The sequence below is a fragment of the Argentina silus genome, assembly GCF_951799395.1.
Source record: "Argentina silus genome assembly, chromosome: Y".
Lineage (NCBI taxonomy): Eukaryota > Metazoa > Chordata > Actinopteri > Argentiniformes > Argentinidae > Argentina > Argentina silus.
Genome location: NC_139654.1, coordinates 26,685,653 through 26,697,785, shown reverse-complemented (window position 1 = coordinate 26,697,785; position 12,133 = coordinate 26,685,653). Strand labels below are relative to the sequence as shown.

General features: G+C 42.9%; 1 protein-coding gene across 1 annotated transcript in view; it reads right to left on the bottom strand.

Moving 5' to 3' along the window:
- Positions 1–12,133, bottom strand: part of LOC310824043 (serine/threonine-protein kinase MARK1-like) — a gene marked incomplete at both ends in the record, with an annotated part of 89,229 nt that overhangs the window by 49,920 nt on the left and 27,176 nt on the right. The window contains 3 exon segments of the mRNA XM_083696934.1: positions 657–710; positions 4,986–5,128; positions 5,131–5,164. Coding sequence (XP_083553060.1) covers positions 657–710; positions 4,986–5,128; positions 5,131–5,164 — 231 coding nt within the window.

The following is a 12,133-nucleotide window of genomic DNA, read 5'->3' as shown; positions in this document are numbered from 1 at the left end:
TATGAAGTAAAAACCTGCCAGACAGTGAAATCATGGCGATGCAAGCAGTAACGATGCAGCCTGTGGATTGTGTGTGTGTTTATTTAATCATCAGAGCAGCAGGAATTTGGGATAAGTGATCAGAAAATCAGGCGCTTCTCTCTAATTGGTTATGACTGTTAGACAGGAGTATATAACAGGCAGCCGGGGGTATTTTTTAGCTACGAGCAAACCACAAACCCACAGGGAAGGAGAGAGTTGAGATTATACAAACCTTCTGTTCATCTATTTAATTTATTTTTTTGTTGAAATTTAATTATGTAAAGTACTGAGTTCAAAGACAACAGAAACAGAACATCGGATGTAGACACAATAAGAAATTGCACTGATGTCCAAGCCAACACAAAGCTAGCCAATGTAATTGACAGTGGCCTGCCTAATAGCCAAAGGACAGAGAAAGAAGACCTTAGAGAAAAGTTTGCTTGTAGTCAGCTGCAGTATAACGCTCATAGTACCAACATTTGTGAATTGACTTTTCTCAAAGGTAATATCAAGCCTTAAAGTTAGGCTAAACATGTACAGCAATTGACGCAAGGTTTAGGATTAGGATAGTGTCAGGTTAAACCCAGTGTGTGTGTGTATATTGTGAGACGGTACATAAAAGGCAAATATCTTACCCTCTGTAGACTAGTGGGGTTCAGCTGGGTTTTATCTATAATCTTCACAGCCACCTGGAAAAGGGAAATAAAGATGAGAGGACAGATTAGATGAAGGTTCTACATTCCTTTGTGTTTCTTTAAAACCCAGATTATGCACCACAGATCAGGTATCAAACATTCTCAATCAAATGATGGAGCTCCTCACGACGCCCACCTCCCCCAACCAGAGAAGGGCGGACGGAACCCAGAAAAGCAGCGACCCACGAGCCCCAGCAAGACGAGGGCAGGTGAGACACCCTAAGGGGGGAGCGAGACTGACCTCTGCCTTTTGTGTTTTCTACAGGCCACGAGACCGAGTCAGAGCAAGTGAGATACCCCGATCCAGAAAGAAATGTTATTTTCTCCCCATTCCCCCTGCCCGGTCAAGGATCGACGACAATAAAATCCTTTATTATTTACTGTACTGCCGACTCTGTCTGTTCTGTTGCGCTCAGACCTCTGTCAACATAGCCCCTCGAAGTGCGGTGCCCCACAGCATGCACACACAAAGACACAAAATGTGCAGACAGACACAGAGGACCTCAGGCCTACAGACAGTACAGTATGTGTAGCTGGGTTAGTAAGTTCATGTTGTCCCTGGGCTCAGGGTTGGCTAATTACTGGTGGCATGCGGCTGGTCTGTCTGCACCCTTTCTAGCTTCTTCAGAGACAACATTAACCATAAAAATAAAACAGTAATCATCTCTATGACCTTAACTGTCATCTGACAAGAAGAGCTAGAGCTGGACAGTATACCCACACACTGGTAATAGGTCTACAGTACCAGACAGACTGGTCTATTGCACTGGTTTCATAAGAAGCCACTGAGACATATAGAGGTGGTTTCTGGCTGCAGGCCAAAGGTTGCCAGGAAGAGGCTGAGAAGTGCACTATGGGACTGCTAGAATGGATGTAGCTTGCTACTGCACCTAGATCAGGATTTCCCCTACTCACATTGAAATCAACATCCAGAGCTGCTTAAACACACATTTCAATAGAATATGAGGCCTAAATACTGTGCTTTCACATTCAGAACTTAATATATGCCATTTAGCAGATGCTTTTGAAGGACTGCAGGAGGTGGTCAATAATGAAGAAATATCAGACGGTGGATTTGCTGAGTGTAGATTATGTTTATTTGTCATAAAGGCCCAGGAGAAACTCGACAACAATTATAACAAGTATTCAATCATTTCTCCAAGAGCATTTCCCTTGTGCATTATTCTTTATACTTAGATTTACGTCAGAATGCGCCTTGCAATAATTGGTTCTCCTTATCAAATTCAGCATATTATAACATCTTAGTGTAATATTTCAGGTGACCAGTACAACCATACTTCCAGGTGATGACCTCAATAATGAGTCAGTTCATGTAATGATCGGTTTTGTTGATACATTCAGCATACAATGTACATTCATAACAGATAAAAAAACATGTTGTTAGTGCCAAGGTGGTACCAGGGACCCTTCTCGCTTTGGCCATTGAAGGCCTTCATTCCCATGAGATAATATTTGGGAGTGAAACTCTCCTCATCAGACTTCCAAAGGAATCTTTCAGAGGCCTAATTAATTCCAAAATCCACTTGCAAGATGACTTTGTTTCTACGATAAGCAAAGAAGACCCATGGTACCCCCCTCCTCACTCTGTATTTTCATTACAGCAAAACAGGTTGACGGAATATTGGAGGATAAGTACAGTAGGCTGGAGTTTAAAAGTTGGCCGCTGGTGTGATGATGTCGCACCAGCGAGTTTTATTTCAGGTCATTCACCTCGGCAAAACAACCACCAGGAGGCTTCGTTGAGCAATTCTAATGGATATGCTTACAATGTGTTATAGCGTATTTACAAATATTGCCGCCTGATGAATTATGTGAAGAGTAGCTTATGAGTTATTGTTTCAATTTGGAAAAGGACCAAGATGATTGTCTGGTCGGAGAGAAAATTGAAATGATGTCCTTGGATAAACCTTAATTTAGAACAAATCATGTCTTCATGGACACTTCATAAAATGATGTCAGACATGGAATATGTGTGTCCGCGAAATTGCATATTATTAACTCATAGCGATATAATGTTTCTCAGTTGATTCAGCAGAAGGCTATATGGACACAGCACGCTCACAAAGCAAAGAGCACAGTTCATGTCAATAATTTTCCACTCTGGCACCGCGACTTCACATTGAACATATTTCACATGATTAAAATGAGAGCTTTCATGAATCAATCAAAAATATTGACATGCCATGTGCAATGACGAAAATAAAACAAATTATATTTTCCCTGTTTTACTGCCCGTATCCAATGAGTCATTTGTAGTTGCCTACCGTCTGTATTTGACTGTTCTTTTTCGCTCCTGTCTGTCATATCATGTATAGTTTTGGACAACAGATGGGTCCAGTGATGGCTTCTTGAGAAGAGGTTTAACTCTGGCTGTCTTAAAGGCAGCGGGGATGGAGAAGTGTCATAAGATTTCCATTCTCGTTCTCAGTGCCTTGCTCATGCTGATACAATACGCTCATACAATCCCTGCGCGTTCCCGCCCCTTGGCTGGCTCAGACTCTTCCATATGACTTCAGCACTTTATAGAAGTAAGAGAACACTTCTATCATCCGATCTGGGTCATAAAAAACATTGCGACAGCCAAGGCATGAATTTGTATATTTGAAAGTAATTGGAGAAAATCAAAGTCATGCTGGAATCAACCTCATTTGATCAGAGGATCCATCACAGTGTAGGCTTTGATGTCATATCATGACATCATACCAACAATAATCATTTACAATTGTAATGTGAATTAAACCAATTTCAGAGCACTTTTGTGTGAGGTTGTGTAGAGTAGGGCCCAGGAGCAGAGAAATGCAGTGAAAGGCAAAAGCCACTTTACTTGAGTAATCCACAGGGATACAAAGGAAAACAGATACAAATACAGAATACAAAACCCAGGAATACTCGCGATGGAGGAACACAAGATAAAACTAGGGAAGGTTCGCGAGGATAACATAGGCGATTCCAAGCTAGGACAAAGCACAAACAAAAACAAATTTTTCAAAGGGAAAGGGTCCCTAATTAGTGATTAGCAACACCAGGGATTCCATAGTCTCTGGGGGAGATCCCTGCCACCCTCTGGTGGCCAGACGGAACCGTGACAGGAGTGGCTCCAGCTGCGGTGCCAAAGTGACCACCATGCTGGTCGACGACCGCCAGTATGGTGGCCAGCCCCTGGGAAAAAGTCCAGGGACAGGGGGGACCAGGGCCGGTAGGGGCTTGGGCTGAAACCGGTCAGGGACTCGGAATGGGTGCCGGTCTGGGGCTCGGGAGGGACTGCGCATTATTGTAAGTGCTGTGTTGGCTAAAACCACCTTAGCTCCTGTAGCCGGTTTGTGGCTAGGGCTTGGCTCGGGGAGCTTTGGGTGCTCGGGAAACCGGGAGACTGGCTCGGTGGGCTCGGGATGCTCGGGAAACCTGGAGACTGGCTCGATGGGCTCGGGTTCACTGGGGAATCTCTGCCGACAACTGACGCACTGGGTGCTGAGGCCGTTTTGTTGTTCAAATTCAACCTCGGACGGTTACCTAGTATGATATTTTCATCCTTTGATACACCAAAACTGCAAACATTCATGATTAATTGAAGTGGTACCAACAAAAGGAGTACATGTAGAATGGGATGTAAAAAATCTATTATTTTGATATTAAAATATTGTCTTTGGACACAAAATATTGTGAAAAAAAACGTCACGTCAATTGCCCTTGTATTAGTTATTTTAAAAAGAAATGATGGGAAAAATGAAGGGATTTTTGGCTTCAGCCAGAAGTAAGTGAAACAAACTTAAATATGTAAGTAGTCCACAGAGCTGACGGACAACGACAGTCCTGACATACAGGGAAAAGGGTTGTCCATTGTATCTGCAATCCTCAGAATACCAAATGTCCTATCTGTCTCAATCACCTATTGACAACCAACTGACATGCATTTGAACCCAATGAATGCCATTGAATGTAATCTTCTCCATGCCCAAGTTAGAGAGCACTTAGCTAGCAGATATATAAAGTTCTGTCAGATTTCTCAATAATTCTATGAGGTAACATCCTATACATCTAATACATTAAAGACATTCCAACAGTTTAAATGTACAGCTACTAGAGTGGCATAAGATAATCAGTGAATGTAGTTTCTGCATTTCAACAGTTGTTGTAGAGTTGTCGTTTATACCCATTAAACGATCAATACCTAATTTGTCAGCCTGAACATCTACATACTGTACCACCGAAAGAGGAACAACAAAGTTGGACCAAAGGGACTGCTCTCACCTCTCGTACAGTTAGCACCTGGCGCGCTAGCTTGACCTTGGCGAAGTTGCCCTTGCCGATGGTCTTGAGGAGGTGGTAGTTGCCGACGTGAGAGTCTTCCTCTGTGAAGGTGAGGGAGCTGCGGCATCGTGGCAGGCCGGGGGGGCGGGGTGGTCCGTGAAGCCGTCCACGGATGAGTGCTGGAAGAAAGCCACATGCGTGGAGATCAGTAACATCCTCACAGCCAGCTGTGGTTTACACTCAAATGTCATACAGTACACACACACACGCTGTGGTAAGGACTCTTGTTTGAAGGAGTGTTTTCTCTTTCTCTCTCTTGGTGTTCCAACGCTGGGTTATCAGAGATTAAGCCATTGACTGGGTTTCTGATCTGGAAAGTTGATCTAGAGTTCTGTGTGTGTGTGTTTCCGGGTGTGTGTGTGTGAGCATCAGGTTCCCTTCTACACCTTAATGCATACATACCATACAGTAATTAACCACATGTTTGTTTCTGTGTGTGTGTGTATGAGGCCCTGATCAAAGAAAACTTCAGGCCGTTTGTTCCAGCCCAGCACTAACACACCTGATTCAACTTATCCAAGTCTTGATATGTGTAAGTGATATAAAAGTGAAAAAAGCCTTTGTTTGGATTGAATTCTAATCTAATATGCTGTTCCTGCCTACCAAAACTCTAATCCCTGGTATAGAAGTAAGCATAGATAGAGCAGCTGTGTGTCACTTATCTGTTGCTTGTGGATGTCTTAATTTAAGTGGCTTTGGTTCTTTTCATCAGCTTTCCACAGATCTTTCATACGGCTGTTTCATCCTCTGGTCACACACACACAGACACACACTGATGGAGACGGTTCGTGAACACACATGTGCAGACACACACACAAAGGCTGGACCAGCTCCAGGTCCACTAAATTAATGATGAGCTGGAGAATGTCTGGACAGGTAGGTGATTTAGAGCGTTAACTCTTGATTAATACACACAGTGTGTCACACCATTCGTTGACATAACACCCAGAGACATAGGACTGTGCTCTACACACACATAGATAACATGCACGCGCACACACACACACAGAGAGAGAGAAAGGGAGCACAATCTGCATTTCAAACTCCCAGGAGAGAGAGAGCAATGTAACCTGAGCCTACATAAGAGGTAAAATAATTTAAAAAATTGCTGTGGTATCGTGGTTAGTATCAATATAGTATCTGTCTCTTTATTGGAGGGTAACATGGGTCAAATCTCAAGTCCTTGATTCCTCGTGTCCACTCTCCTCGCCTCCTTCTTAAAACTAATTGGAAGAGAAGGTCAGATGTGAGGAACCTCCTACCTCTCCTCCAATGTGTTTTGAGAAGGAAGCGAGACATTTAGCTGACGCTTTTATCCAAAGCGACTTACATTGTAGAGTGCATACATTTTTCAGTATATATGGTCCCAGTGGGAATCAAACCCACAACCTAAGCGTTCTTAGCGCCATGCTCTACCGACTGAGCCATAGAGAACCAGTGCAAGAGATCCTGACTCATTGCTCATTGTATCTGAGTATTCAACATAAAGCATGTACTGGTAATAGTTAACAGTACATTTGTAAATCCCATTGATTCATTTGGAGAATATGTTTAGTTTAATCAGTCATGATGAGGGGATCAGAAAATATATAGGGATCATGGAAACCCATTTCATGAAGCTCGAACAGTTCTTGTGCTGACGTTGCTTCCAGAGGCAGAACTCAGTAGTAAGTGTTGCAACCGAGGACAGATGATTTTTACACGCTTCAGCACTTGGCGGTCCCGTTCTGTGAGCTTGTGTGGCCTACCACTTCGTGGCTGAGCTGTTGTTGCTCCTAGACGTTTCCACTTCACAATAACAGCACTTACAGTTGACCGGGGAAGCTCTAGCAGGGCAGAAATTTTACGAACTGACTTGTTGGAAAGGTGGCATCCTATGGCAGTGCCACGTTGAAAGTCACTGAGCTCTTCAGTACGACCCATTCTACTGCCAATGTTTGTCTATGAAGATTGCATGGCTGTATGCTTGGTTTTATACACCTATTAGCAATGGATGTGGCTGAAATAGCCGAACCCACTAATTAGAAGGGGTGTCCACATACTTTTGGCTATGTAGTGTATGTTCCTCAACATTCTGTTTTATATATTCGGTCTTTCAACCATCAGTATTCAAATCAAGAGCTGTCTGTAAAGGAGAACCAATCATCTTATCAGTACCAGTCAAATTACACTTCAGTTTCCAAACATTCCAAGAGCCACTCAACATCAAAGTTAGAATTCACAATAGCCATTTGGCCCATCAGGGGAAGGGATCTCAAGTCGGGGGGCAGATTTGTCTCCCCCTTCAGTCCACCCCTTGGACACAACAGAGGCAAGAAAGAAAGGCATCGAAAGTGTACATGAGAAAAGTCTTGAGAGACCCTGGAAAGAGGTGAGCGGTCGTCGATGGCAGCACACTTCCAAAGGTAGGAGGCACTGTCCTTGACATGCAAATCCCTTATAAAACAACTTTCTGCAAACAAGCTATAACGTCACAGGCAAAACACACACACACACAATCAGTACAAGAACATAATAATTATCAAAATGCTTTGAATGGCCTGATAGTATTGAGGATATAAAAGGATAAAAGGGAAGCAGAGGAAACAGATCCTTCTAAAAACCATATAAGATGCAAAGTTTACATTTTAATAATAGCAGATTTAACTTTCCCATAGAAAAGATGTCACTGCATATTCAAATGAGCTACCCCCTTCTTGAGAGAAAGAGATCACCTTGCAAACAAAAATATAGGAAAAGGTTTGACAGTAAACAGTCAATGTTGAAACATGTGCCCAGGAACAATTCCATAGGCTTGGCATTGTAACCTTCAAGTATCAAAACATATCTTCAATCTTTAAACATATTGTGACGGCCGCCGGGGTGTGCGGGCGTGTCACGGACCCAAACACAGTGTAAGCAGAGAGGTCCACACCAGAATTACAATCAAAAATATTTATTTGATTAGCGGGGAGAGGGAAATGATAGAGAGAGGGTGGGGGTGAGAAGGCGTCGTGTCGTTCAAGGGCCTCGCAGGAGATCCGTCGTCGGGAAGATAGCAGGGGGTTCGGTACACGGTGGGTGGTCCTCTTACGTTCCAGGTCGGGGCAGGCAGCGGGGTAGTCAGACAGGCGAAGGTTGGCAACGTAGCGGGCTCTCGGACGTTCTCGGGGTCGGGCTTCAAAGGGGGCTCTTCTACAGTCAGGGATCATACACAGGACAACGGTGACTTTGCTTACTCTCTCTCTCATCCACTCCTCCGTGTTTCGCCGTAGCTACCTTTCGTAGGGTCTCTGCTGCTCCTGCTGATGCCCTTCAGCTGTGCCTTGATGAGCAGGAACTCCATGTATGGGCATACGGTGATTATCTCCACTGGTTGCAGCTGTGGCCACTTGGGGCGCAGGAACTCCATATATGGTCCTGCCAAAGACAACACGGGGCAAGAGAGGGACAGCAGAGACAAAGCGAGGCGAGATATACACTCCATTTACCACCGTTCCACACTCGCGCATGGGCTTAGGCACGGGGCGGGCGCCACAATATGTAGAGAAGGTTAGAGATAAACAACATGGATATGTGCTAACCCTAACAGTACAATGAAGACTTAGATTAAATCAGATTTAGAAAAACTTTACACAAGTTATGTGTTGTTTTATAACATAAATATACATGTTTGCTAAATTAAAAAAGAATGAAGATGAAAGGCAATAGGCCACTTTACTTGGAATTCCACAGAAGAGTACAGGCAAGGACTTAAAAAATAACAAACAAAAGCTATCTTTAACTCTAGCACTGGATGCGAGAGAATAGTCAAGGACATAAACTTAGGTTCGCTTGAGAGACTGTAGTACATGGCAAGTATCAAGCTACGACAAAGAACAGAGGAAAACACACAACTTATAAGGAGAGGCCTTGATTAATAATAGAATGCATCTGAGTGCTGCCGCCCCCTAGTGTTCAGATGGATGGAACCATTACAGAGAGACACCAATAGCAGACTCCAAAGGCAAACTCGAAGCCTAGAATCAATACTAGACATTGACAGCTCTCTTATGCCTGCACAAATTATGTAATGGAACACACCTGACTAGCCAATTGTCCCATTACTTTTGGTGCCCTGAAATAGAGAGACTATGTATAAAAAGTGTTGTCACTTCTAAATGGTGAAATTAATGTTCACAAATACCCTCAAATAAAAGCTGAGAAACTCAATTTCAACCTCATAGTAATTGGTTCATTTCAAATCCAAACTTTTGGAGTATAAAGCCAAAAGCAGAAAGAATGCTTCACTGTCCCATTACTTATGCAGGGCACTGTATAACAATCTAGAAACAGAATATTCCCCATGTGCGGTCGAAAGCCACTCAATGTGAGACTCAGGGAAACCCTGAAAAAGACGATAAGGCAGTGTCAACAGTAGTTACCAAATGCACTAAGCATTTGTCTGGCTTTGAGTAACATCATCTGGAAAGCATGAGACTGAAACATGTGGCATCCGCACATGGGTTCTAAATATTACCTGGAAAGAAAAACATGTTATCTATTCGTTTGTCGCACAGTCATCCATTTGTATGATTGACTGGGAATTTCCCACAATTTAGGGGACACAACATTAGACGTCGCCCAGTAGACTCGCCCATTCTTGGATTGATCAGGGATCAATGATAGTTAGTCTAATTGAGTTCCATCTGACTCCAATTAATAAAAGATGATGGATTGGCTTCCTACTTGCGTAAGTGGCCGGATATGATGAGCCTAAGACTTATAGTCGGACGACTCTTAAACTCTAGAAGCTTTGCATATTGATTTAGTCGGGAATCTCTTATGCAAATAACTAGTTTAAGTCAAGTAGAGACATTTCCTGTCATGCAATATGTATGTCAGAAATATCTCTCCCAATTATATACGAGAAACTAATTGCAGAAATCAAAAGGCTACGAAAGGCAACCGATGTACAAATTATACAACGCAATTTCTAGGCTTAACCTGGTCAAATACACTCACTGAACACTTTATTAGGAACACCTGAACACCTTCTAATGGTGTAGGGAATGTTTTGTTGGCACACTTTGGGGCCATTAATACCAATCAATCATCGCTTGAATGCCATAGCCTATTTGAGTATTGTTGCTGACCATGTGCATCCCTTCATGGCCACAATTTACCCATCTTCTACTGGCTACTTCCAGCATGATAATGCACCATGTCACAAAGCAAAAGTCATTTCAAACTGGTTTCATGAACATGACAATGAGTTCAGTGTTCTTCAGTGGCCTTCCCAGTCACTGGATCTGAAGCTATTAGAACACCTTTGGGATGTGGTAGAACGGGAGATTCACAGCTTGAAAGTGCACCTGAAAAATCTGCAAGAATTGTGTGATGCAATCATGTCATCATGGACCAGAATTTCAAAGGAATGTTTCCAACATCTTGTGGAATCAATGCCACGAAAAATTGAGGCTGTTTTGAGAGCAACGGGTATTTTTTTAGTATTCCTAATAAAGTGTTCAGTGAGTGTATATGTATGTTGCAAATACAGAAGTGAGTCCATTGGGGCACTTCTATGGCAATGCTCCTGAATGCTCTCCTTAGAGGCTTTTTCACTTACGAGTAAAGCATCTACCGCATCTCTCTGAATGTTCTCCTTAGAGGCTCTCTCACTTAATAGTAGGCTTATCGCATAAAGATCCTCTTGCGCCTGATCGAGATCCTTATGTATATGCTTGTTGACATCTTGCACCTGGGCAAGATTCTTGTGTTGATTGTCTGTTAAGCAGTGACATGCACAATTTACTTTTTCTCTGACTTGCTGTCATGAAAGTCAATTGTTTGCCAATAATCAAGAATTATACAGATCAATTCGCTGTAAGACCAATCTTGTCTTTCTTGCACAACTTCAGCAATGTGTTTTTAACAGTTACCGAAGCCCATACAGTAGGTCAGAGTTTAAAAGATTCACGCTTCTGCAACAATGTCGCTGGGGTATCGCAACGGCAGGTGGGAGTCAGCTCTTTATTTCAGGTAATTCACCTTGGCAAAACAACCACCAGGAGGCATCGTTGAACAATTATAATGGATATGCTTACAATGTGTTGTAGACCCCTTTCAGTGTTTACAAACATTGCAAATGAGTAGCTTACAGTAGGCCTGAGTTTAGAAGTTGCTTGCTGGTGTGACAATGGGCCTCATGCAGCAACATTCTGTTAAGAGAAAAAATAAGAGAAGTCAACTCCAGATGCACCAAAAGTTCTTAACCATCCAAATCTGCTCTTACCCAGGTGTGCTGAATGATGAATCCCACTTGATCATACATTGGAGGCGTGTGGCCGATTGTTTATTGGCATAGGTAACGCCCCCTAAACACTATATAAGGGCAGGTGTTGTGCCGTGTGCAAATATTCTGGCACATGCCCAAGAATTGGAGAGATGCCACCAAAAAAAGGCTGTAAGAAGAAGAACTTCAGCAATAGTGAAATCGATGTACTGTTAAATGAACTAAAACAAAGTAAACATGTGATTTTCCAGAGCGTCAGTACTGGCGTTACAGAAAAATCAAAAACCCAGCAATGGCACAACATTTGTGATGCTGTAAATGCAGTGTCAGCAGAGGCACAGTAACTGAAATTAAAAGAAAATGGTTTGACATAAAAATGGAAGCAAAAAAATGCATTGCCCAAGCCAAGCGCTCCATGATGACAACTGGAGGAGGACAGGAGGAGGTGGCGGTCTCGCAAGTAGACCTAAGAATTCAAGAAATAATTGGAGAGGCGGCACTGCCAGGTGTCCAGTCAGACGCTCCACTTGACAGCGATGCCGCTCCATCAGTTTCTGAAGCCCCCGACACTGCCAGGCACACCAGGGACTCGAGCCCCAACCAGCGATGCATTTACAGACATACCAGTTGCTGAAGGTACATCTTGCATGTTCGTGTTGGAGATCTACTGTATAAACGCCTTAAAATTAATTTATACAAAACCTTTTTTTCTACCTGTGGTAGTCTACAGGCTTCTTTGCTGTTATTTCAATTAACACTCAATCGTCTGCATTAAAATATTTTTAGATTTTATTTTCAGAACAAGGCCAAGCAAGTGCATCATCACAAACTGCAG